The 27,301-nt window shown below is 50.0% G+C and overlaps 1 protein-coding gene across 5 annotated transcripts in view; it reads right to left on the bottom strand.

Moving 5' to 3' along the window:
• The window catches only part of HIP1 (huntingtin interacting protein 1), a 208,830-nt gene that overhangs the window by 21,592 nt on the left and 159,937 nt on the right, over positions 1–27,301 (bottom strand). For 4 of the 5 annotated variants that reach the window (XM_054496578.2, XM_054496579.2, XM_063668205.1 and 1 more), the window contains 13 exons: positions 21,345–21,485; positions 15,812–15,869; positions 10,439–10,514; positions 10,186–10,326; positions 9,299–9,396; positions 8,561–8,633; positions 6,978–7,161; positions 5,413–5,501; positions 4,900–5,016; positions 2,150–2,251; positions 1,439–1,582; positions 848–983; positions 13–99 (listed from right to left, as the gene is read on the bottom strand). In XM_054496578.2, the coding sequence (XP_054352553.1) occupies positions 13–99; positions 848–983; positions 1,439–1,582; positions 2,150–2,251; positions 4,900–5,016; positions 5,413–5,501; positions 6,978–7,161; positions 8,561–8,633; positions 9,299–9,396; positions 10,186–10,326; positions 10,439–10,514; positions 15,812–15,869; positions 21,345–21,485 (1,446 nt within the window). The remainder of the gene's footprint in view (positions 1–12; positions 100–847; positions 984–1,438; positions 1,583–2,149; positions 2,252–4,899; positions 5,017–5,412; positions 5,502–6,977; positions 7,162–8,560; positions 8,634–9,298; positions 9,397–10,185; positions 10,327–10,438; positions 10,515–15,811; positions 15,870–21,344; positions 21,486–27,301) is intronic. The other variant, XM_063668207.1, reaches the window with a different exon arrangement.

Below are 27,301 nucleotides of genomic sequence, written 5' to 3'. Positions count from 1 at the left end.
GGCCATTCTTACCTTCTGGGCAGGCCAGATACTGGCTCCAGCTTTTCTCCAGTTGCTCGATGCAGCTGGAAATGGACGTGACCGTGGAGAGGAGGTGATCTGTGAGAGGGAACACAGGGCAAGGTCAGAGCAAGTTCTCATAGCTGGCTTCATCCTTGTTAATTAAGCACTGAATGGAGGAGTTTACCTAGTGGGTAAGCTTCCTGCCTAGACGTGAAGTTCATGAGTAATCACCTCTTGATTCAGACCATAGCTTTTTCCTTAGAGAAACACAGAATTGTCTGCTCCTGGTGGATGTTTTATCGGTGTGATCCACTGTCTAAAGCGGTGGCTATCACACCTGGGGGCTTTAGAAAATACTACTGCTGGGCCTGGCGTGGTGTCTCACGCGTGTAATCCCAGCACTTTGGGAGGCCAAAGTGGGTGGAGAGCCCGAGCCCAGGTCTTCAAGACCAGTCCAAGCAACAAACCAAAACCAAAAATGAGATGGGCGTGGTGTTGCGTGCCTGTAGTCCCAGCTACTTGGGAGAATGAGTGGGGAGGATTGCGTGAGCCCAGGAAGCGGAGGTTGCAGTGGGCCACGGCACTGCACTCCAGCCTGAGCAACAGAGTAAGACCCTATCTCAAAAAGGGGGGGGGGGAGAAAAGAAAATGCTAGTGTACAGGCACTAATGCACAGAGTTTCCAAATGTAACTGATCTAGGATGGGGCCTGGGCACCCCTAAGGTAATGCTGACATGCCGCTGGGCTGAGAGCCCCTGGGCTAAGTCTCACATGAGATTCAACATCAACAGAGTCTCAGGCTGTAAGGACCTGGCCCCTGCCAGCTGGGCAATTGCAAGCGTACCTGCAGACCCAGCGCAGCTGATGAGAGGAGGTTCTTCAAGCTGGTTCAGGGCGTCTTGTATCATCTGCTCCGCAGCCTTCCTGGACCCCACCAGAAGCATTTTTCGTTGGTCTTTGGCAAGCTGGCACATAGATTCCTAAAAACGGCCCAGGGAGGTGAGAGTCTGCCCTAGACTCCATAATGAACCTGAGCAGCATGACCTGGCTGGGGATCCTAGCATCTTAGCTCAAGTCATGGCCAATGAGGTCCAAGCCAGTAAGCCTGAGACAGAGAAAGGCGCTTTAACTGTGTGCACAGGGTGTGCGGCTGCCCACAGAGGCTGTGGGGATGGATCACTGCGCCCGCTTCTCATGGCTGGGAGGAGATGCCAAACTTCTCTTCTCATACAAAAAAGACAGCAGTTTGCTTTCCCTCAGGGGCTCTGCAGGCAATGCAGGGCCTGCTGGCATTAAACCTACAGAATGTCTGCACAATCAGGCCAAGGCCCCAAACCCGTTCTCAGCAGCCCCGGGGTCCTCCCGGACTCCCTGCATGCAGAGGCCCTCAGCGGGAATTCACAGGTGCTTGCTCATATCTGTGTCCGTGACTTGCCTCTCTGCTGGCCAGTTTGAGCTGAGTGTCCTGCAGTTCTTTCCGAAGAGCAGATAATTCCTCCTCCCTATGAGCTGCGCCACTCACCAGGCTGTCCCGCTCCTTCTCTAGCTCAGCGAACTGGGCTGCCCAGTTTGCTTCTGACTGCAAAGGTGACCACAAGGAAAGAGGGAGATGCTGGTTGAGTTAAACAATCCCTACTTCCCAGAGGTCCAACCCGCCACCGGGTTGCAAGGACTGGGAAGGTGATGGCTCTTTAACCTGCCATTCTGATTCCCTCCCGAGGACGCACTGATTGCAGCTGGGGCTGATTTGGCCAGGCGAAGGACGGTGGATGACAGCAATGCCAAAGCCCGGGGTGGGGCAAGAAAGGAGGCCGGGCATGAAGGCTCATGTCTGTAATCCCAGCACTTTAGGAGGCTGAGGTGGGAGGATCACTTGAGCCCTGGAGTTCGAGTCCAGCCTGGGCAACATAGTGAAACCCCGTCTCTACCAAAGAAAATACAAAAATTAGTCAGGTGTAGTGGTGTGTGCCTGTAGTCCCAGTTACTCGGGGGGCTAAGTGGAGAGGATCACCTAAGCCCAGGGAGGTGGAGGCTGCAGTGAGCTGCGACTGCACCACTGCATTCCAGCCTGGGTGACAGAAGAAGACCCTACCTCAAAAAAAAAAAAAAAAAAAAAAAAAGAAAAGAAAAGAAAGGAGGTATTTACTTGGGCAGAAGTTTCCAGGCTGCCTTGGAGAACCTGGAGCTCCCGTTGGCTTGTGGCAAGTTCTTGCTTCAAGCTCTCTAGAACTTCCAGCTGTTCTTGAGTCTGAAAGAGAAGAAAAACAGAGGGACTCTGAGCTGGGTGGTAGTGACAAAGAATATAAAAATGTAAAAATGTCCCAAGCGATCAACAAGAGATCTGTAAACTCTACTGTATGTAAGTTACACCCCCCAAAAATTGCAGGGTGTGGAAGGAGGAGGCGAGACCCCAGAGTATACTGAAAATGTGGAATGTCAAGGAAGGAATTTTTATTATTTATTTATTTATTTATTTTTGAGACGGAGTCTCGCTGTTGTCGCCCAGGCTGGAGTGCAGTGGTGCAATCTCGGCTTACTGCAACCTCCGCCTCCCAGGTTCAAGAGATTCTCGTGCCTCAGTCTCCCAAGCAGCTGGGACTACGGGCACGCGCCACCATGCCTGGCTAATTTTTATATTTTTAGTAGAGACGGGGTTTCGCCACATTGGCTAGGCTGGTCTCGAACTCCTGACCTCAGGCAATCCTCCGGCCTTGGCCTCCCAAGGTGCTTGGCTTACAAGCATGAGCCACTGCACCTGGCCTCCAGGAAGGAATTTTAGAAACATTTCCCAAATGTCATGCTTGAGTCCGTAATACTGAAGGCAAATTGGGTCTTAAATTCAGGCATCCCAACAGCTGGTATATTGCTGAACTACAGCACCTTGCCATCCCCAAATGACTCTCTTTCTTTTATTTGTTGATGGTGTTTGTCAAAGAGTGGGTTGTGACTCCTTAGCAAAAATTCACAGCTAACATTTAAAAACATGGATTAAATAGAACAGAAAATAGCCAAATGAATTCACATAGTAAGGATGAGTATTGCTTGGTGAAACTTGTATTTCCATGAGACAGATGTAGTTTTTTATGTGGGGTCACAGAAAAGTGTCAAAGCCACTCCTCTAAATCTAGGACATTTGGTTTGATCTGTCCAATATCTCTAACTCCACCTCTAAGCCTCTGATCTGCCTGTCTGTCCTGCCCCACCACAATGGTGCTCTCTTTTTTTTTTTTTTGAGATGAAGTCTCGCTCTGTTGCCCAGGCTGGAGACCAGTGGCATGATCTCAGCTCACTGCAACCTCCACCTCCTGGGTTCAAGAGATTCTCCTGCCTCAGACTCCCAAGTAGCTGGGACTACGGGCATGCGCCACCATGCCTGGCTGATTTTTTTGTATTTTTAGTAGAGATGGGGTTTCACCATGTTGGTCAGGCTGGTCTTGAACTCCTGAACTGAGGTGATCTGCCCACCTCAGCCTCCCAAAGTGTTGGGATTACAGGTGTGAGCCATTGCACCTTCCTCTTTTTTTTTTTTTTTTTTTTTTTTTGTTTAAATAGAGACAGGTCTCGCTCTGTCACCCAGGCTGGGGTGCAGAGGGGCAATCATAGCTCACTGCAGCCTCAATCTCAAACTGGGCTCAAGCAATTTTCCCACCTCAGCTTCCCAAGTAGCTAGGATTGCAGGCATAGATGCTACTACACCTGGCTAATTTTTACATTTTTTTTGTCTTGCTCTGTTGCCCAGGCTGAAGTGCAGTGGCGCGATCACAGCTCACTGCAGTGTCAAACTCCTGGGCTCAAGCAATCCTCCTGCATTAGCATCCCAAGTAGTTGGGCCTACAGGCATGCATTACCATTACCATGCCCAGCTCTTTTTTTTTTTTTTTTTTAGATAAAGTCTTACTCTGTCACCAGGCTGGAGTGCAGTGGCATGATCTCTGCTCACTGCAACCTCTGCCTCCTGGGTTCAAGCGATTCTCCTGCCTCAGCCTCCCAAGTAGCTGGGACTACAGGCACCCGCTACCATGCCTGGCTAATTTTTTGTATTTTTAGTAGAGATGGGGTTTCACCATGTTGGCCAGGATAGTCTCGAGCTCTTGACCGTGATCTGCCCACCTCAGCCTCCCAAAGTGCTAGGATTACAGGCGTGAGCCACTGTGCCTGGCCAATGTCTTAATTTTTTGTAGACACAAGGTCTCACTTTGTTGCCCAGGCTGGCCTGGAACTCCTGGCATCAAGCCATCCTCCCACACACTGGTATTCCAGGTGGGAACCACTGTGCCCAGCCTGTTCTCAAGTTTTTGTAAATAATGCTCATCCCGCCAGATGCAGTGGCTCACACCTGTAATCCCAGCACTTTGGGAGGCCGAGGCGGGCGGATCACAAAGTCAGGCGTTTGAGACCAGCCTGGCCAATATGGTGAAACCCCGTCTCTACTAAAAATACGAAAATTAGCCAGGCGTGGTGGTGGGCGCCTGTAGTCCCAGCTACTCGGGAGGCTGAGGCAGGAGAATGGCTTGAACCCAAGAGGTGGAGGTGGCAGTGAGCCGAGATCGCGCCATTGCACTCCAGCCTGGGCGACAGAGTGAGACTCCGTTTAAAAAAAAAATGCTCATCCCTCTCTCTCTGCTACCCATGTGTTTTCCTTTCCTCAAACTCTCCTCCAGCCTCATCCTTGGAAAGCCTTTGCTGAATAACCCCACACAACTTGGGTCCTTCTATTACTTCGTGTATGCACTGGGGATGGTGTCTTGCTGTTCTGTGTGGCCACCATGGTGTGCTCCCTGCTGTGTGATGCCAATCGACCCACAGAACTGCCCATGGAGCAGAAGGCCACAAAGCCCCCGCCACCAACTCAACAGCACCCTCCCTCATTTCCCGAGTGCTCCTCTTCCCACTCACCTTCCGCTGGCCCTGGTCACTGATACGCTCCAACGAATCCTCCAGCTCTTTTTTCTCGCGTTCCAAATCTACCTGGGCTTGTCTGGCCACGGACACCTGTTTGGTCACCTCTGCATTCTGCAAAAGAAGAACAGTGTCTTGAACCAGGAGATCCCAGGCTTAGAGGACATCCTCCTTCTAGGACAATCACATTCAGGCTGTGCGCGCCCTAGAGTCAGACACAGGAATCACTTTCCTACCCAGAGCCGGAACAGAACCATCACCTTCAGATACTTGACGCTCAAGTATTTACAAAATAATAAAGAAGGTGGGTGACCTACATGGGATTGGCACCCAGGACAGAGCCCAAGACACAGAGGCACGGAAGCCTGAAAAGGTGTGGTTCCCAAGATGACTGCAATGCCTTAGAGATCAATGTAGGGGTTGCTGGCCCCGGGGAAGCCACAGGCCTGAGCCACTCTCTCCCCGGAGGTGCGGGGCCTGCAGGATGGTGATAGGGGCTGAGGGTCCTACCTTCCGCAGCAGGTCAGCGTGGTTCTGAACCAGCTCACTGTACTTCTCCTTTAGCTTGCTATATCGCTGTTCATTGGCTTGAGCTTTCCCTGTATTGTCAAGGACCAAGGTGAGGAGTCTACCCTAGCAGGGACCCTTGCCCTCCTTGCAATGAGCCAGGGTCCCTAGAAGGTCCTCCTTGTTTTGTTTTGAGACAGTCTTGCCCTGTCACCCAGGCTGGGGTGCAGTGGCACAATCACTGCTCACTGCAGCCTCGACCTCCTTGGGCTCAAGTCATCCTCCCACCCCAGTCTCCTGAGTGGCTGGGCTCATGCGCACACGCCACCACACCCGGCTAATTTTTGTAGAGACGGGCTCTCACTATGTTTTCCAGGCTGGTTTCAAACTCCTGGGCTCAGGTGATCCTCCCATCTCAGTGGGATTATAGGCATGAGCCACTGTGCCCGGCCAAAGATCTTCTTTTGATTTAGGAATGCATATATGCTTTTCTCCCTTGAAAGTCCTACTTAACAGAAACTTCTCCAGGAAGTCATCTTTAAAAAGAATTCAACTAGTTAAAAATCAAGCCAGGGGCCAAGCGAGGTGGCTCATGCCTATAATCCCAGCACTTTGGGAGGCCAAGGTGGGTGGATCACCTGAGGTCAGGAGTTCAAGACCAGCCTGACCAACATGGTGAAACCCCATCTCTACTAAAAATACAAAAATCAGCTGGACATGGTGGTGTGTGCCTGTAATCCCAGCTACTCGGGAGGCTGAGGCAGGACACTCGCTTAAACCTGGGAGGTGGAGGTTGCAGTGAGCCCAGATCACACCACTGCATTCCAGTCTGGGCGACAGAGTGAGACTCCACCTCAAAAAAATAAAACAAAAAAAAATCAAGCCAGGGATTCATGCCTCTTCAGCCCTTACATACATGGCATTTATTCTATGGGGGCTTTCAGCTTTGTAAAAAATTTAACTGAAGTTTTTTAGAGACAAGGCTCTCTGTTACAGAGGCCGGAGTGCGGTGGTGCAATCAGCTCACTGCAGCCTTGAATTCCTGGGCTCAAGTGATCCTCCCGTTTCAGCCTCAAGAGTAGCTGGGACTACAGGCACGTGCCACCATGCCCGGCTAATCTTTTTTATTTTTTCTAGAAATGGGGTCTTGCTATGTTGCCCGGGTTGGTCTTGAACTCCTGGCCTCAAGCAATCCTTCCATCCTGGCCTCCCAGAGTGCTAGGATTACAGGCATGTGCCACTGTACCCTCAGCTTTTATGTCAATTTCTTTGTTAGGACCTCAATCCTCTCTCCTTCTCCCTTAGTATCCACTGCCTAGGGCAAGCACTTTAGTGCCATCTTCTGTATTTCCCATCTCTGTGCTGAGCGGTGCCTCACACACAGCTTTGTGCCTGCAGGACTCAAACCCGCCCTCTGGGCTGAGGCTAAGAGCTGGCATTCCTAGCTGTTTCTAGAAAGACAGTCTGGGTCTCCCCCACCCAGCCTCTGTGCTGCATCCTGAGTCCAGCTGGGCTCTGCTGCCCGCACCTGCCCCCGGGGCCCGCCCCTGCCCCCACCCACTGCTCACTTTCTATCTCAGACAGGCTCCGCTGAGCCTTCTCGGTGTCCTCCCGCTGCCTCCTGAGCTCGTCCAGCTCTGCCCGCAGGAACTCACAGTCGTCGGCCGCCTGCTGTCGCAGGTGCTGCTGCTCAGCCAGCTCTGCTTCCAGCTCGCTGACGCGGCCTTTCAGCTGCAGCACAACCCGCTGGCTCTGTGGGGGACTCAGGTCATGAGGCCAATCGCCCACTGCCATGGGTCACGGGCATGGGCCGGAGAAGCGGGTCCTACCATGCTTCCAAGTAAATACCTGGTTCCCCTAAGTCAACTCTCCACGTCCCAGGAGGGTTGGACCATCTGGTCATTAGGAGCCCCTCAATCAACAATAACAGGGGATGATGGCGGGGGAATTGTGGTCCTCTTTAGAGTGGCTGGGGGTAGCAGTGGCTATCCCTGTGGGTAAAGTCACCTGACCAGCCACTGTGAGGGGCAGTTGTTAATATAGCACCAACATTGCTCACAGCTGTCTCTTCTTTTTTTTTTTTGGCGGTTGGGGGAGGGGAGGGACAGGGTATCATTATCACCCAGACTGGAGTGCAGTGAGGTGATCATGGCTCACTGCAGCCTCAACCTCCTGGGCTCAAGAGATCCTCTAGCTTCAGCCTCCCAAGTAGCTGGCATTACAGGTATGCACCACCATGCCCAGCTAATTTTTAAAAAGTTTTTTGTAGAGATGGGGCCTTGCTATGTTGCCCAAGCTAGTCTTGAACTGCTGGGCTCAAGTGATCCTTCTGCCTGAGTCTTCCAAAGTGCTGGGGTTACAGGCGTGAGCCACTGTGCCTGGCAAACCAATCTCTCCTTATCGCCATGTGAGAAGGTCTGGTCTTGTTCTCCACAGCTTCTCAGCCTCGTGGGGACCAAGGTCATCTCTGGGTATCAATCACATGGATACCATGCCTGGCCTAAATGCTGTCCTCATGGCATGTAAAATGGAAATGCATTATGACAGAGAACACGGGAAGACCTGGTTCTTTTGGATTTAGCATTTCTACCAGTTTTTATTTGGTTTTAGAGACACAGGTCTCGCTATGTTGCCCAGGCTAGATTCAAAATTCCTGGGCTTGAGTGATCCTCCTACCTCAGCTTCCTGAGTAGCTGGGATCACAGGTACGCACCACCATGCCTGGCTTGTTTCTACTAATTAACCTACCCTAAGGATGTGGTCCAAAAACTGTCTATGTGATGCAATTTTTTTTTTGAGACAGTCTTGTTCTGTCGCCCAGGCTGGAGTGCAGTGGCATAATCTCAGTTCACTGCAACCTCTGCCTCCCAAGTTCAAGCAATTCTCATGCCTCAGTTTCCCAAGTAGCTGGGATTACAGGTGCCTGCCAACACACCCAGCTAATTATTGCATTTTTATTGAAGATGGGGTTTCACCCTATTGTCCAGGCTGGTCTCGAACTCACGACCTCAGGTAATCCTCCTGCCTTGGCCTCCCAAAGTGCTGGGATTACAGGTGTGAGCCACTGTGCCTGGCCAGTGTGATGCAAATTTAACATTCAAATCTACCGTGTTTTGGTGAAGTGCAAAGGCAGAGCAGATCCAAGGCATACCTCAGTCTTCATGTTTTCTAGCTGTGCCTTCAGTCCACTGATCTCTCTGTATAGTTGCTCAATTAAGTGGTCCCTGGGAAGAGAAGGGGAATGAGTTTGCTTCCATTGTGCTTCTATCCCTCTCTTTTTAATTGTGAGCTCAGGGGAGGAAATTAAGCTGGTATTAATTGAGGGACAATTCTTTGAAATGCCATAAATTATACTCTAAATGTTACCAGATACTAATCTAATACTCACAAGTCCATGGTTATTTTCTTCTGAGATTAAAGGGGCCAATATTTGAGGGTCAAGACATTCCTTTCTTGTGTGTGTTTTCGGTTTTGTTTTAGAGACAGCCTGGCTTTGTCGCCCAGGCTGAAGTGTAGTGGCACGATCATAGCTCACTGCAGCCTTGATATCTCAGGCTCAAGTGATCTTCCCACTTCAACCTCCTGAGTAACTGGGACTACAGGTGTGTACCACCTGCCCAGCTAATTTTTTTACTTTTATTTAATAAAGATGGGATCTTGCTATGTTGCCCAAGCTTGGTCTTAAACTCCTGGCCTTAAAAAATCCTCCCACCTCATCCTCCCCAAATGTTGGGATTACAGGCATGAGCCATTGCCCCCGACCCTTCAAGATGTTCTTTATCTAAGAAGCCCCAGTATCATTAAGAATTCCTCTTTGGTTAGTGTTTCGAGGCAGACCATGGCCTAACTTAGCTCCTGCACCATCTGCTTGAACCCAGCTTGGACTCACTTCTCATCCTTGTTCACGCCATTTTGACTGTTGAAATTGAAGGGATCACTGCTGAATGAGCTGCCAAAGATGTCATCAAACTTGTTGTCAAATAAATTCTGTGGTTGACCAAAAAGGAGTGAGAATAAGTCAGAGAGCAAGAGAATTCTGTGTGGGTCAGTTGAGTGATATGGGAGAATGCCCCCTTTCTCAAATTAAACGGTTCAGACCCATTTAATTTTTTTTATTTTTTTGAGACAGGTTCTCGCTCTACTGCCCAGGCTAGAGTACAGTGGTGCAATTATAGCTCACTGTAGCCTCCAACTCCTGGCTCAAGTGATCCTCCTGTTTCAGCTTCCTGAGTAGCTGGAAGTATAGGTGTGTGCCACCATGCCTGGATAATTTTTTTATTTTAATTTTATGTATTTATATTTTTAGGGCCTGGTTCTTGTTCTCTTGCCTAGGCTGGAGTGCAGTGGCATGATAACAGCTCACTGTAGCCTTAGCCTCCCAGGCTCAAGTGATCCTCCCATCTCAGCTTCCCACATAGCTGGGACCACAGGTGTGTGCCACCACATCTGGCTAATTTTGTAAAGATGGGGCCTTACTATGTTGCCCAGGCTGGTCTTGAACCAGCCTCAAGCAGTCTTCCCACCTTGGCCTTGCAAAGTGTTGGGATTACAGCTGTGAGCCACTGCACCCATTTATGACCCTTCTGGGAGCCACAGAGCAGGATGCTCAGCCTAGGTTGGTGCTATGTGAATGAAGAGAATGAAGAGAATGAAGTGAATGAAGAGAAGCCCGAACCTGGTTAGAGTCAATGGGCTTTGGCCAGGGTCTCCCCCAGCCTCTCCCCTGTACTTGCAGGCGAGAGGAAAGGCCAAGTTTCTCTCCCAAGTGGTCCTCACCTGCTGAGAGGCATCCATGTCCATGAGGTCATCCTTCTCTAGGACTGGCTCGCTGTCGGGGGATGAGGCCTCTGCAGGGATCACCACCACGGGGCTGATGTGTTCTGATAGCGCTGAGGCTCGCAGGAAGTTGGGTGGGTTCTGAAGACGGAGACACATCCTCAAACAGTGCTCGCTTGCCAGGCCCTGCCGGCCCTTAAGAGAGTACTTGTGGCCTCTGCAGTGCCGAGGGTGTGTGGTTGGGCACGCTTACCTCGGGCAGCTGGGGGATCTGAATGAGCCGCTTGAAGTACTGCAGGTTGCTGGAGCGGTAGAACAGATCTTTCAACCTAGGGGTGGAGAAGGACCTGAGGGGTGCTGGGTGTCTTCATCAGCCCCATGTAGGGGACAGAGCAGCCACCTGGCCTTCCTGCCCCCTCCCCAGCCCAAAGGCACAGGCTGTCAAGGAGATAAACTCCATGGCGCTGGGATTCAATTATGATGCTACAGAGGAGGATTATTTAAAGCTGGTCCTCAGTGACCTGGTGGTGAGGAAAGAGTAATTCATGCTACAAATCCTTTGGAAGAGTAGATAATCAAAAAGCTAATTTCTTCATTGCTGTAGAATATATGTTGTTATTTTGCAGATTTAACTTCTGAGGAGTGTTTGGTTTAGAGTAATATCAAAAGAAATTGACTTTCTCCGAGGATAAACCAACTAACCATAGGAAAAGGGAAGGGAATTTTACCACAAAGGTAGCTCTCTTCTTTCATTACTTCTCTTTGTTTTTGGACTATTTGTTCTCTCCACAATCAAGACTATAAGTTCCTGAGAAGTGGGGACTGAGTTCTGCTGAGCTGTTTCTCATAATGCCAGGGACAGGGGAGCCATTCAATAAACACTTGGAGAATTACAATCGTTTGGTACTATGTCCTAATCTTGGGTGGATATGCATGAAGAAACCAATATTGTTTTTTTTTTTCTCTCTCTCTCTTTTTGTAGAGGCAGGGTCTTGCTCTGTCACCCAGGCTAGAGTGCAGTGCTGCAATCAGAGCTCATTGCAGCCTTGAATTCCTGGGCTCAAGCAGTCTTCTGCCTCAGCCTCCTGAGTAGCTAGAACTACAGGGATGCACCACCATGCCTGGCTGATTTTTAATTTTTTGGTAGTAACAGGCTCTTGCTGTGTTGCCCAGGCTGGTCTCAAACTCCTGGCTTCAAGCAATCCTACTGCCTTGGCCTCCTAAAGTGCTGGGATTACGGGCATGAGCCACCACATCTGGCAAAATCAACATCTTTTTCTCATTCTCAAATCTCTATTTTGAATCTAAACACTGAAGACCAAGAAACCTGAGAGGATCCAGACTTATATGTTCTTCATTTTTATTTTGTTTATTTATTTTTTGAGACGGAGTGTCGCTCTTATTGCCCAGGCTGGAGTGCAATGGCGTGATCTCGGCTCACTGCAACCTCTGCCTCCCAGGTTCAAGGGATTCTCCTGCCTCAGCATCCCGAGTTGCTGGGATTACAAGCATGTGACACCATGCCCGGGTAATTTTGTATTTTTAGTAGAGATGGGGTTTCTCCATGTTGGTCAGGCTGGTCTCGAACTCCCGACCTCAGGTGATCTGCCCGTCTTGGCCTCCCAAAATGTTGGGATTATAGGCATGAGCCAATGTGCCCTGCCTATTTTTAGATATTTTTTTGAGATTGGGTCTTAGTCCGTCGCCCAGGCTGGAGTTATGGTGGCACAATCATAGTTCACTGCAGCCTTGACCTCCCTGGGCCCAAGGGATCCTCTCACCCTCAGCCTCCAAGTAGCTGGGAGTACAGGTGTGTGCCACCACACCTGGCTAATTTTTTTGTGTTTTTGATAGAGATAGGGTCTCCCTATATTGTCCAGGCTGGTCTCAAACTCCTGGGCTCAAACAATCTACCCACTTTGGCCTTCCAAAGTGCTGGGATTACAGGTGTGAGCCACCACGCCTGGCCTATTTTAATTTTTTTAGAGACAAGGTCTTGCTCTGTCGCCCAGGCTGAAGTGCAGTGGCACGATCACGGCTTGCTGCAATCTCGACCTCCTGGGCTCAAGTGATCCTCCCACCTCAGCCTCCCGAGTAGCTGAGTTAACTACATCTATTCTGAGATGAAAGAGGTGCATGGGCCTTAACTCCTTTGGCCTGCAACAATGAACTTTCTCCAGCTTAGTCCAATAAACGAAACCCCAGGGTCTCGTTACAGCCTGTCAGATCCCAAGACTTAGGCCTGTCTCTGTCTCTGTGACATCACTGCTGCTTCCCCTAAATTCAAGGACAGTGAGGTCTCAGACAGCAGCCGTGTCTGTGTGGAACAGCAAAGCGGCTACTCAGGGGAGATGTTTTTATAAGCTAGAAGCAAATGAAAGGAAATGAAATCACCTGACCACACGTCCCCATCTTGCTGGTTTGGAGCCAACGATAATAGGCTCGACTGCTTTCACAAGCTACCGGGATTTGACATTCCAGGAAATCAGCCTCAGGGCCTGTCTCCTTGGACTAAAGAAGCCATTTATTACAGAATATGTACTCGGCTTCTCAAATGGAACAGGGGTACCAGGAGGTTGGTACAACCACGCACTTGTCCTTCGCTTGCTCCTGGGGAACCAGGCAGAGAAGCTGAAACTTGGCATTTGGGAGCTATGGTCAAGGGTGAGGAAATTAACAGGAAAAACAAGAGAATGCACTTTTACAGAGCTAAGCCAGGAGGCCCTTCTCAGCTCCTGCTGTCCTCCCAACTCTCACTCTATTCCTTCCCTTTTGCCTGGTTTCCCCTCCCCTCCCCTCTCCTCCCCTCCCCTCTCCTCTCCTCCCCTCCTTTCATTCTTCTTTTTTTTTTGGATGGAGTCTTGCTCTGTTGCCCAAGCTGTAGTGCAGTGGCATGATCTCACCTCACTGCAACCTCTGCCACCTGAGTTCAAGCAATTCTCTGGCCTCAGCCTCCTGAGTAGCTGGGATTACAGGGCTAATTTTTGTATTTATAGTAGAGACAGGGTTTCATCATGTTAGCCAGGCTGCTCTCAAACTCCTGACCTCAAGTGATCCACTTGCCTCGGCCTCCCAAAGTGCTGGGATTACAGGTGTGAGCCACTGCGCCCAGCTTAAGTAAAGATCTTTTGTTTTTGTTTTTTTTTTTTTTGAGATGGAATCTCATTCTGACGCCCAGGCCTGAGTGCAGTGATGTGATCTTGGCTCACTGCAACCTCCACCTCCTGGGTTCAAGCGATTCTTCTGCCTCAGCCTCCCGAGTAGCTGGGATTACAGGTGTGTGCCACCATGCCCTGCTAGTTTTTTAGTAGAGACAGGGTTTCACCATGTTGGCCAGGCTGGTCTTGAACTCCTGACCTCAAGTGATCTGCCCACCTCGGCCTCCCAAAGTGCTGGGATTACAGGCGTGAGCCCCTGCACCCGGCTGGTGTTAGCAACTTTTATTGAGGCGGCAGTGCACAGCTAGCAGCAGAGGTCCTGTTCCTTGCAGAGCAGGGCTACCCCATATGCAGTGAGCCCAGAATAGCAGCTGTTACATTTATACACACTTTTAATTATATGTAAATTAAGGGGCAGATTATGCAGACATTTCTAGAAAAAAAGTGGTAAATTCCGGATTGTTGGGTTATTACCATAGAAAGGGGCGCTAGCTTCCGGATGTTGCCATAGCAATGGTACACTGTCACTGCACACTGGTGGGTGTGTCTTATGCAGAAGTGCTTCTGCCCTTTCCCTGTTTTACTTGTCCTTAATTTGGTCCGATGCCCAAGCCCTGCCTCCAGAGTCCAGTCTCCCATCCCACCTCAGAAGCAGGTCATATTTGTAGGGTATCAACCAAACCTGCTAGTGGATTGGACATGGGGGATGAGGAAAATGGTGACTTCCAGCTCTCTGGCCTAAATGGATGATGGCAGTATTTGTTGAGATAGAAAAGAATGGGGAGGGGCTGGGCACAGTGACTCACGCCTGTAATCCCATCACTTTGGGAGGCAGATCACTTGAGGTCAGGAGTTCGAGACCAGCCTAGCCAACATGGTGAAACCCTGTCTCTATTAAAAATACAAAAATTAGCCGGGCATGGTGGTGGGCACCTGTAATCCCAGCTACTGAAGACGCTGAGGCAGGAGAATCACTGGAGATGGGGAGGCTGAGGTTGCAGTAAGCCAAGATCACACCACCGCACTCAAGCCTGGGTGACAGAGCAAGACTCTGTCTCAAAAACAAAAACAAAAACAAACAAACGAAAACAGAATGGAGAAAGGTGTTTTTTTTTTGAGAAAACCTAAAGTACAGTTTGAGATTTAAATATGCTATACAGATGTCAAATTGGGGACAAGAGGCTGGCATTCAGAAGTAAGTTCTGGCTAGAGATACATATTTAGGGGTTATCAGTCTATAAATGCTATAAGACCAGAACTTAGGGAGAGGGAAAAGACAAGAGGATGAAGTCTGGGGCATAAGCAGGCAACTAATGAATGGATGAAATCTCTTTCTTCTATATGCTTGTATGGGATTTATTAGAGAACCAATAGTTACCCTAGCTATAGGTAGATTTGCCTCTGACTGAGCTATTTCTGTCACTTTATCACCTTAGAATGAAGATAACCTCAGGTCAGGTACGGTGGCTCAACCCTGTAATCCCAGCACTTTGGGAGGCTGAGGTGGGCAGATCACAAGGTCAAGAGATCGAGACCATCCTGGCCAACATGGTGAAACCCCATCTCTACTAAAAATACAAAAATTAGCTGGGCATGCTGGTGTGTGCCTGTAGTCTCAGCTACTCGAGAGGTTGATGCAGGAGAACCACTTGAACCCAGGAGGTGGAGGTTGCAGTGAGCTGAGATCGTGCCATTGCACTCCAGCCTGGCGACAGAGCAAGACTCTGTCTCAAAAAAAAAAAATGAAGATAACCTCACCCCCCCAAGTATTAAAAAAAAATTTTTTTAGAGATAGGGTCTCACTTTGTCACCTAGACTGAAGTCCAGTGGCACAATCATAGCTCACTGCAGCCTCGAACTCCTAGGCTCAGGCCATCCTCCTGCCTCAGCCTCTCAAGTAGCTGGGATCACAGGTGCATACCACCGTGCCCAGCTAATTTGTTTTACCTTTTTTTTCTGTAGAGATGGGGTCTTGCTATGTTGCCCAGCCTGGTGTTGAACTCCTGGCCTCAAGCGATCCTCCCGCCTCAGCCTCCCAAAGTGTTGGGGTTACAGGTGTGAACCACTGTGTCCAGCCACCTCTCACAGTGCTCTTGCGCGGCTTAATGATTTTTTTTTTTTTTTTTTTGAGACAGAGTCTCGCTCTGTTGCCCAGGCTGGAGTGCAGTGGTGCCATCTCAGATCACTGCAAGCTCCACCTCCTGGGTTCATGCCATTCTCCTGCCTCAGCCTCCCAAGTAGCTGGGACTACAGGCGCCCGCCACATGCCCGGCTAATTTTTTGTATTTTTAGTAGAGACAGGGTTTCACCGTGTTAGCCAGGATGGTCTCGATCTCCTGACCTCGTGATCCGCCCGCCTTGGCCTCCCAAAGTGCTGGGATTACAGGCGTGAGCCACCACGCCCAGCTGCTTAATGATTTTACAGCACTCTTGGATTCACCTCCATTCCTGTTACTTGAACCACTTACTTTGTAAACTGCTCCATGAAGCGGTCCCGGTGGCCTTGCAGGGTGTCGGCTGGGAGGCCTGGAAGAAATTGGAAAGAGTGTGAGAGGGGAGGGGGACCAGTGGGCAGGGAAGCCACAGCAGGGCTCTCGAGGGGGAGGGGCTCAGCTACCCTGGGGCATGTGGCCAGCACTGCCAGGGGCCACGACTGGCCTACAGCTGTCCCGAGGTCTGGTAACCAAGGGAGCCCAGCAGGAACCAGCAGTCGTGTGGAGATGCTTAGCCTCCAAATCCTTCCACTTCAATTAGTTCCTGAAGGACAAGCCGTGCCGGGCACAATAGGGTGGAAATTGTGTCCTGGACTAGAGAAGAAATGGTGACCTGACCCAGTAGCAGGCTGGACCATGGCAGGCCCAGGAGGGAGCAGTTCTTTCTCAGCAATTGTCTGCATTTGTTTGAGGTTGAGGCTCAGGGCTGATATTAGTCTGGAAGAGATCCACAGAGCCTGCCCAAGAGGATGGCTGTCAGAAGGCAAAGAACAAGGGATTGAAGGCCGGGTGCAGTGGCTCATGCATGTAATCCCAGCACTTCGGGAGGCTGAGGCAGGAGAATCACTTGAGATCAGGAGTTTGAGACCAGCCTGACCAACATGGTGAAACCGCGTCTCTACTAAAAACACAGAAATTAGCCGGGCGTGGTGGCATGCGCCTGTAATCCCAGCTACTCGGGAGGCTGAGGCAGGAGAATCGCTTGAACCCGGCAGGCGGAGATTGCAGTGAGCTGAGATGGCACCACTGCACTCCAGCCTGGGCAACAGCGAGACTGTCAAAAAAAAGAATAAGGGATTGAGGCTTGGGATCTGAGTTCCAGTCCTGGCTTGGTTGGTAGCTAACTCTATGGCACTGCACACACCGGTAGCCTCTTAGGACAGCCTCCTCCCCTACAGAGCCAGTTCTCTGAGGTCCTGTCACCTCTCAGATGTGGGAATCTGCATATTGCAGCTATAGATCACAGCTCAGCAATCCTTTTAGTGTTTGCTTTATTTGTTTAAATTTGTTATTTGGAAATGGGTCATACATTCATTGGATAAAATCAGGGAACACATGTGTAAAACATGATTATTGAAATGGCAAAAGATGGCTGGGTGCAGTGGCTCCCACGTGTAATCCCAGCACTTTGGGAGGCTGAGTGGGGAGCACCACTTGTACCCAGGAGTTTGAGACCAGCCTGGACAACATAGCGAGACCCCCATCTCTACAGAAATTAAAAAATAAAAGTTAGCCAGGTGTGGTGATGTGCACTGTGGTCCTAGCTACTCAAGAGGTTGAGGTGGGAGGATCTTTTAAGCCCAGGAGTTTGAGGCTGCAGTGAGCTATGATCGCACCACTGCACTCCAACCTGGGTGACAGAGCGAGACCCCGTCTTGAAACAAAACAAAACAAAACAAAAATGGCAAAAGTGGACAGTGGAATGAATATGGCACTTGACCTAAATGATCTTTCTCCCAAGAACCCCAGTTAAATCAGGAGAAAAACATCAGGCAAACAGAATTCAGGAACATTCTACAAAAAAACTCAGAACTGTCAAAGTCATCAAAAATAAGGGAAGTTTGAGAAGTGAAACGTCATAGCCAAGAGGAACCTAAGGAGACATCACAACTAAATGTCACATGGTGTACCGGGTGAGATTCTGGGGCAGAAAAGGACATTCGGTAAAAACCGTGACAATCTGAATGAAGTACAAACTTTTTTTTTTTTTTTTTGAGACGGAATCTCGCTCTGTTGCCAGGCTGGAGGGCAGTGGCACAATCTCAGCTCAACACAACCTCCGCCTCCCGGGTTCAAGCAATTCTTCTGCCTCAGCTCCCAAGTAGCTGGGACTACAGGCGCGCGCCACCACGCCCGGCTCATTTTTGTATTTTTAGCAGAGACGGGGTTTCGCCATGTTGGCCGGGATGGTCTCAATCTCTTGACCTCGTGATCCGCCCGCCTTGACCTCCCAAAATGCTAGGATTACAGGCGTGAGTCACTGTGCCCTGCCTTAAGTACGAACTTTAATTAATAATAAGGTATCAACACTGGTTCATTAGTTGTGACACACGTTCCTTTTTTTTTTTGAGAGGGAGCCTTGCTCTGTCGCCCAGGCTGGAGTGCAGTGGCACAATCTCGGCTCACTGCAAGCTCCACCTCCTGGGCTCACACCATTCTCCTGCCTCAGCCTCCTGAGTAGCTGGGACTACAGGTGCCCGCCACCATGCCCGGCTAATTTTTTGTATTTTTAGTAGAGACAGGGTTTCACCATGTTAGCCAGGATGGTCTCGATCTCCTGACCTCGTGATCCGCCTGCCTCGGCCTCCCAAAGTGCTGGGATTACAGGCGTGAGCCACCGTGCCTGGCCAGTTGTGACAAATGTTTCATACTAATATATGAACAAAGGGAAAATGGAACTGGGTATATGAGAACTCTTGGTACTATTTTTATAACTTCTGTAGCTCTAAAACAAAAATAAATGTTTATTTTTAGAAAAGAGGGCCAGGTGCAGTGGCTCACAATTGTAACCCCAGCACTTTGGGAGGCCAAGGTGGGAGGATCACTTGAGCTCAGGAGTTCGAGACCAGCCTGGCCAACAGGGTGAAACCCTGTCTCTACTAAAAACAATACAAAAATTAGCCAGGCGTGGTGGCGGGCACCTGTAATCCCAGCTACTTGGGAGGCTGAGGTAGGAGAATCACTTGAACCCGGGAGGTGGAGGTTGCAGTGGGCTGAGATTGTGCCACTGCACTCCAGCCTGGGCAACAGAGCAAGACCCTGTCTCAAAAAAAAATTAATTAATTAATTAAATAAAAAAACTATGTATTGTAAAGAGTATCCCTCCTACCCCTTCCTCAGCCCAGAGGCAGTGTGGGTCTTGGGTATTCCCCTGCCTTCAACGAAGGCCTTTAAACCCAAACACTTAATTACCTGTCTCTTCTCATAACTCCCTCAGCCTCCCGAGTAGCTGGGACTACAAGTGTGCACCACCATGCCCAGCTTAACTCCCCATTTTACAAAAAGGCAGTGGTGATGTTCTACTGAGCAACAGAGTACTTGGAAACACTGAAAAGTTTCCAGGGGAAACAATGAAAAGTTCATCTATATTCAGCACTCTAAGCAGCTGGTCCCTTCTCTTGGGGGCCCACTCCACCCTCTCAGCTCCCTTCGGGCAGGCCTACTTGCCGCAAAGCCCTTCTAATCCCCGGGCAGCTAATTCCAATCTCTCTTCCACAAAACCATCCCAGATTAGCATCTAGGCGGTGCTACATCCTTCCCTTGTACTGTCTAAATAAAGAGATTCATTACTTGTCAATGACCACAGTTACAGAGTATACTGTCTTATACTACTCTTTTTTTTTTTTTAGGCACAGTCTTGTTCTGTTGCCCAGGCTGGAGTGCAGTGGCACAAACATGGCTCACTGTAGCCTTGACCTCCTGGGCTCAAGCGATCCTCCCACCTTAGCCTCCCAGGTAGCTGGGACTACAGGCGCATGTTACCATGCCTGGCTAACTTTTGTATTTTTTATAGAGACAGGGATTTCGCTATGTTGCTCAGGCTGGTCTCCAACCCCTGAGCTCAAGCGATCTGCCTGCATCAGCCTCCCAAATTGATGGGATTCCATGTGTGAGCCACTGTGCCCGCCCCAGACACATCATTTTAAACCAGAAGGACACAAAAGTATAAGAACTGGCTGGGTGTGGTGGGTCACACCTGTAATCCTAGCACTTTAGGAGGCCGAGGTGGGCGGACACCTTGAGGCCAGGAGTTCAAGACCAGCCTGGCCAACATGGGGAACCCCATCTCTGCTAAAAATTCAAAAAACAACAACAAAAAATTAGCTGGGTGTGCCAGCACACGCCTGTGGTCCCAGCTACTCGAGAGGCTAAGGCACAAGAATTGCTTGAACCTGGTAGGCAGAGGTTGCAGTGAGCCGAGATTGTGCCCTTGCACTCCAGCCTGGGTGAGAGAGTGAGACTCTGTCTCAGGAAAAAAAAAAAAAAAAAAAAAAAAAAGTATAAGAACTTCTGTAAGACCAGAACCTCCAAACTATATATATTCTGCTAAGGGCACCCCAGGGAACTGAAGCTAGGTAAGGGATAGGTCTCCATTTAATGAGCAGCTGTGTTTTATAATTTATATTTCTCCATAAAATTCCATTTGCACAAAGGGATTGTGTGGATAAATGGTCTGGAAATCATTATGTTAGCTCATGTAGGTTTAGGCCAGGTCTGCTGATAATTTGTGCGGTTTATAGGATACACGACATACTTGATGAATGGTGATGCAGAGGCAGACAGAGAGGACCATCCTGGTGATGGCAGCCACCGGTCCAGATGGCCTGCCACTGCCATCATGCCATGTGCAGAAGGGAGGCATGGCCAGGGCTGCACACTCCATGGAGCAGGCAGGAGCCTCACCTTCCTGGATGGGGCTGTAGCTGCCCAAGTTGTGACTGCAGATCTGAGCCTCCCTGTGCTCTTGAGGGTCTGGCAGCAGGCAGGAACCCTGCCTTCCCGGGTGCAGCTGCAGCCACCCAAAACACAGCTGCAGACTTGGGCCTCCCGCTCCACGGAGTGGGTGGCAGCCCCGCTGCCCCGCACCCACCCCCAGCCCCGGCTGCAGACTCAGGCATCCCTGTACTCTTCAGGGTCTGAGAAGGCTCTCCCTCCCCTCTTCTGAACCTGCTCCCGCTGCCTGGCTTCTCCCTGCTGTCGGCACCCACTCTGATCTTAGAGCAAAGTCAGGGCTGAGCTCTGGTGCTATGCATGGCAGCAGGAGGCAGACAGATTCCTGGGTGAAAGGGCGGGTCCCTGGTGGGGGCTGGGCTGCCAATCCCACAGACTGGAGTGGGAACTTGGGGAGCCTTTTTCTGGGCCTGCCCATGGACCAATGGGGGTGCATTTCCTCCCCTCTGAGGCCCATAAAAGGCCTGAGCTCAGCCAGAGCTGAGCAGAGATGGGATGACCAGCTACAGAGAGGAGCTACCCTCTGCTGAGAGCTTCAGAGACCTACAGAGATGCTAGGATGACCAGCTGCAGAGAGGAGCTACCCACTCCATGGCTTCTTTTCTGCTGAGAGCTGAACATTCGACAGGACAACCTGCCTACAGACAGAGAGCGGTACCCACTGTGGTCTCCTCTGAGCTGTTCTAATACTCAATAAAGCTCCTCTTCATCTTGTCCACCCTCCACTTGTCTGAATACCTCATTCTTCCTGGATGCAGAACAAGAACTCAGGCAAAGGCGCCACTGGCCCCAGAGGTTTCCAGCCAGAAAACTGACACCCCAAAGATCCTGTAACACTGGGACACAAGAGTGACAAGCCAGGGGCTTTACTGGAGACACCAAAGCCTGGGCCCTGCTCTTTTATCCTCACAATGGTCAGGAGCTCCGGGGCCTTTTGGAACAGAAGCAGACAGCCAAAGACACTGAGAAGGACTGTGTTTCTCTGGGGACATCCTCAGGCTGGGATCCTCCCTCTGGCCTGAATCTCATGTAAGAAGATCTGGCCCGCAGTACTCACAGGAGTGGAGTTTGAAGAGAAGCTTGACCGTGTAGTCATAAAGGTGGCTGCAGTCCAAGATGACCTGGATCAGCGGGGCGAGGCGGCACTGCCCTGCTGCCGTCACGGACACAGAGCGGGACATGTCCAGGGAGTTGAATACTAGGAAATAAAAGTGAGGGAGAAAGGTGGTAGAGCCAGGGGATTACAGGCAGCCTCTTCAGAGAGGCAGAGGCAGGGGTCCGACATACACCAAGGACTGATTCTGTGCGTGCTTTACCTCATCTAATTCATTTAACCCTCACAACACTCCCATGAGATAGGTAAACGTATCCCCATTAGATAGGTAAAGAAACAGAAGGTAAGTAATTGGAAGGCTGTCACAAAGTCAAGAAGTGGTTTTGTTAGCCAGGCATGGTGGCACATGCCTGTAATCCCAGCTACTCGGGAGGCTAAGGCAGGAGAATCGCTTGAACCCAAGAGGCGGAGGTTGCAGTGAGCCAAGATCGTGCTATTGTACTCCAGCAACAGAGCAAAACTCCGTCTCAAAAAAAAAAAAAAAAAAAAAAAAAAAAGTGGTTTTGGCAGGTGTGGTGGCTCACGCCTGTAATCCCAGCACTTTAGGAGGCCGAGGCGGGTGGATCGCCTGAGGTCAGGAGTTCCAGACTAGCCTCTCCAACATGGGAAAACCCTGTCTCTACTAAAAATACAAAAATTAGCTGGGTGTGGTGGTGCATGCCTGTAATCCCAGCTACTCGGGAGGCTGAGGCAGGAGAATCACTTGAACCCAGGAGGCAGAGGTTGCAGTGAGCCAAGATTGCACCACCGTACTCCAGCCTGGGCGACAAGAGTAAGACACCATCTCAAAAAAAAAAAAAAAAAAAAAAGAAAAGAAGTGGTTTTGTTGAGAGGTGGTGAGTTAACAGACTTGTTAGAGAGCCCAAGAGCTGATGGGGCCAATGGTGGTTAGACCAGGTGCCTTTGCTCCTGAGAGTCACAATACTCAGTGCATCATGAATGGGTGAACTAAGTGCTACTCTGTGCAGACCCCTGATAGCCCAGGAAAGAAGAGATTTGCTCATAACCTGGGAGAGCTCCTACCATGGCGGACATGGAGGAGGAGCCTCATCTTCCTTTTTTCCCCCTTTACGAGACTGGGTCTCGGCCAGGTGCAGTGGCTCACGTCTATAATCCCAGCACTTTGTGAGGCCGAGGTGGGGGGACTGAGGCCTGAGCCCAAGAGTTTGAGACCAGCCTGAGCAACATGGCAAAACCTCATCTCTACTGAAAATACAAAAATTAGCCGGGTGTGATGGCTCACGCCTGTAATCCCAGCTACTTGGGAAGCTGAGGCAGGAGAATCGCTTGAACCCAGGAGGTGGAGGCTGCAGTGAGCCAAGATCACACCACTGCACTCAAGCCTGGGCGACAGAGTGAGACTCTGTTTCATAAATAAATAAAACAAAACAAGCCAGGCGCAGTGGCTCATGCCTGTAATCCCAGCACTTTGGAAGGCCGAGGCGGGTGGATCACCTGAGGTCAGTAATTCGAGACCAGCCTGGCCAACATGGCAAAACCCTGTCTCTACTAAATTAGCCAGATGTGGTGGCGTGTGCCTGTAAACCCAGCTACTTGGGAGGCTGAGGCAGGAGAATCGCTTGAGCCTGGAAGGTGGAGGTTGCAGTGAGCTGAGACGGTGCCACTGCACTCCAGCCTGGGCGACAGAGCGAGACTCCATCTCAAAAGAAACCAAACCAAACCAAATCAAACCAAACCAAAACAAAACAAAACAACACAAAACAAGAAAAATAAGAAAAAGGAGTTGGAAGAAGGAAGATCTGTCAAGATTCAAGCCTGAAACTTGGGGGCACCTGTCAACAAAAATAGAAGTCTTGCCTCCATCCTCTTCAGTTTCAGAGACGAAGTTGCTCCCTCAATTTCTCACGCTGGGGCTCCCTCCACACCAACCTCCTGTCCCCCATCCTAGACCAAGCAACTGGCCATCTGGCTGCAGACACTCGGCTCTCACCACTGGCCAGGCTGATTTTCCTTCTTGCACTGGCCACACACTGCCTCTGCAGACTCTGCACGCAGCGGGCAATGAAATGACTCTCCCCGCGGTCCCTCTGTGAGTGGAACTGGCCCAGAGGGAAGCCCAGCGCTGCCTGTATTCTGCTTCCCCTGACTGCACTAATCCCTGGTAACTGGGTTAGTCTGGCAGCTGAAAAAAAAAATCCCAAACCATTCTAATTAAAAGGCGGCTTTTCTTCTTGACACAAATTAAAAGCAGCTGTCACTGCAAGGCAGCCATCCCCAAGTCTACCGGCTTCCTCAGGCTCCAACTGGCAGGAACCACGGGCTGTTCCATCTCCCTGCCTGGCCTCGATTCCTGATGCCTTCCAGGAATGCCCTTCGGCACCCAGAAACATCTAGAGCAGTGTCATCGTGGACAAGTTGCTCAGTCACTCTGTGCCTCCTGATGCTCTTCTGTTGAGCACACGTGGATGTAACAGTGCATACCTCGTAAGGGTCTCAGAGGACTTCAGTGAGAATGTTGTGAAAAGCGCATGGAATTGTGCAGTGGTTCTTGACTTTGGCTTTGAGATTGGTTAGGATCATCTGGGGAAACTGAAACACTAAAGTCTTCCTGCAACCCCCAGAACCGCCCCACCACCTGTTTCAATTGATCTGCGGTATGTTGGGATGTCAGTGGGTGTCAAAAGCCTCCCCCTACCGTCCCCCGTTAGGCCAGGCGCCGTGGCTCATGCCTGTAATCCCAGCACTTTGGGAGGCCGAGGCACGTGGACTGCTCGAGGTCAAGAGTTCGAGGCCAGCCTGGCCAACATGGTGAAACCCTGTCTCTACTAAAAATACAAAAATTGGCCAGGTGTGGTAGCGGGCACCTGTAGTCCCAGCTACTCAGGAGGCTGAGGCACAAGAATTGCTTGGAGGTTGCAGTGAGCTAAGACTGCAGCACTGCACTCCAGCCTGAGCGACATAGCAAGGCTCCGTTTCAGAGAAAAAAACAAAACAAAACAAAACAAAACAAAAAAACAAAAAAAACACCCCAGGTGGATTCTAATCTGCATCCAGGGTTGAAAACTATATGTCCAAGCTCAGTGGTTGTCAAGTTTTAGCACACATCAGAATCACCCACAATAGTGCTATCCAATAGAATTCTATAACGATGAAAATGTTCATATAAACTTTTTAATATATTAGCCATATGTGGCTTTCTGAAATATGCCTGAAATAGGACTAGTGCAGCTGAGGACCTGACTTTTAAATATTATTTAATTGTAATCAAGTTCAATGATCACATGGGGCTAGTGAGTGCCCTATTTGACAGTGCACACTGGGGGTGCTTCTTAGAGCACAGGAAGCTGGGCGTGGTGGCTCATGCCTATAATCCCAACACTTTGGTAGGCTGAGGTGGAAGGATCACTTGAGCTCAGGAGTTGGAGACCAGCCTGGTCATATAGCAAGACCCCCATCTCTACAAAAAATTAAAAAATTAGCTGGGTGTGATGGCACACACCCATGGTCTCAGCTACTCAGGAGGCTGAGGTGGGAAGATCCCTTGAGACAGGGAGGTCAAGGCTGCAGTGAGCTATGATTGTGCCACAGTACTCCAGCCCCAGCGACAGAGTGAGATCCCATCTCCAAAAAAAAAAAAGAGAGAGAGAAAAGAAAAACAGCAGTGATGATGAAATAGGTGAACAGAATTCATTACATAGTGTTAACTTTCAGCTGCATGCTCTGGGAATCTCTAGGGTGAATTACTTAGAGTCTTCTGGACCAGAGCTACCCGAATATAACTCCTGGATTCAAGCAATCTTCCCACCTCGGCCTCCTAAAGTGCTGGGTTTATAGGGATGAGCCACTGCACCTGGCAGCCTGCTGTTTTTCAAAAAGCAAGCATTCTTTTATGGTTGAGTGCCTGCTATTCACCAGGCACTGGGCTAGAACAGAGGGAATTTGGAGATGAGTAGGTCAGCATCTTGTGGTAACAATATTAATGAATAATGCATATAAAACCAGAGCAGGCTGGGCACGGTGGCTCATGCCTATAATCCAAGCACCTTGGGAGGCCAAGGCAGGCAGATCACTTGAGGCCAGGAGTTCGAGACCAGCCTGGCCAACATGGTGAAACGCTGTCTCTACTAAAAGTACAAAAATTAGCTGGGTGTGGTGGCGCACACCTGTAATCCCAGCTACTTGGGAGGCTGAGGCAGGAGAATCGCTTGAACCTGGGAGGTGGAGGTTGCAGTGAGCTGAGATGGTGCCACTGCACTCCAGCCTGGGCAACAGAGCGAGACTCTATCTCAAAATAAAACAAACAAACACACAAAAAACACAAATAACCAGAGCTAGGGGTCATGAGATGTGGCACAAAAAAGATGGCTGAGCTCACCACCTCTACCCCTTACTCATTCTCTCAGCTAATCAAGTCCTTTTGGACCTCATCACCATCTCCGCTTACTCATGGTCCACTGGCTGTCAGGAACTGGAAGGATGACCCAAAGGTTGAAACATTTGTCTTGCTCATCCCTGAACACCATAGCAGCAGGAGGCAGGCAGGCAGCCGGCTCCAAGAAGAGGCGAGGGCCACGGGGAGAGAGCTTGCGTCAGCCGAACTGCAACTTCTAGGCTGCGCTTTCCCAAGAATGACAATTCCAAGAATCTCACTCATGCCTGCATTCAGATCTAGCACATTCCAAAGCTAAATGCAGGCTGGGCGTGGTGGCTCATGCCTGTAATCCCAGCACTTTGGGAGGACAAGGCAGGCAGATCGCTTGAGCTCAGGAGTTTGAGACCAGCCTGGGCAACATAGTGAAGGCTTGTCTCTACAAAAAGTACACAAAAATTAGCTGGGCACGGTGGTGCGTGCCCGTAGTCCCAGCTACTTGGGAGGCTGAGGTAGGAGGATGGCTTGAGCCCCAGAAGCCGAGGTTGCAGTGAGCCGAGATTGCACCACTGCATTCCAGCTTGGGTGACACGGCCAGACTATCTCAAAAGAAACAACAACAAAAAAGTGAAAGCTAAATGCGAATGAATTCTGAATTATCCACATACGTTGTTCCCACCCAAATCCAAATGATGAAAAGTTAGCCACAACGATGTATACTTGTTTATATACTTTTATGCAAACATTTCCAAAGCATTTTTTTTTCAAAGAGTCTTGCTCTGTCACCCAGGCTGGAGTGCAGTGGTGCGATCTCGGCTCACTGCAACCTCTGCCTCCCGGGTTCAAGCAATTCTCCTGCCTCAGCCACCTGAGTAGCTGGGATTACAGGCACACACCATCAATCACGCCTGGCTAATTTTTATATTTTCAACAGAGACAGGGTTTCACCATGTTGGCCGGGCTGGTCTTGAACTCCTGACCTCATGATCCGCCTGCCTTCACCTCCCAACGTGCTGAAATTACAGGCATGAGCCACTGCGCCCGGCCCCAGTGCATTTTTTAAAAAATAAATGCATCTACACCACTGCTTTCAATCTGACTGGGAATAGTTTAGGGCATAGACTAGATTCTGTGTTTTATTTTTATTTCTCTACTGACTTTTGTATAACGCCCTGCTCAAATAGCTTCCTAGTCAGCTGAATGTCCCTTTCTCGCACAAACCGCAGTTTCCAACTGTTTCTGGTGTTTGCGTTTCTTTTTTCTGAGACAGAATCCTGCTCTGTCACCCAGGCTGGAGTACAGTGCTGTGATCTCAGCTCACTGCAATCTCTGCCTCCCGGGTTCAAGCCATTCTCCTGCCTCAGCCTCCTGAGTAGTTGGGATTACAGGTGCTCACCACCGCACTCGGCTAATTTTTGTATTTTTAGTAGAGACGGGGTTTCACCATGTTGCCCAGGCTGGTCTTGAACACCTGACCTCACGTGATCTGTCCCCCTTCGGCCTCCCAAAGTTCTAGGATTACAGGCATGAACCACTGCGCCCGGCCTGTTTCTGGTGTGTTTCTGACCAC

This window comes from Pongo pygmaeus, chromosome 6 (genome assembly GCF_028885625.2).
Source record: "Pongo pygmaeus isolate AG05252 chromosome 6, NHGRI_mPonPyg2-v2.0_pri, whole genome shotgun sequence".
Lineage (NCBI taxonomy): Eukaryota > Metazoa > Chordata > Mammalia > Primates > Hominidae > Pongo > Pongo pygmaeus.
Note: the sequence above shows the minus strand (reverse complement) of the source record. Positions and strands in the feature narration are given on the sequence as shown.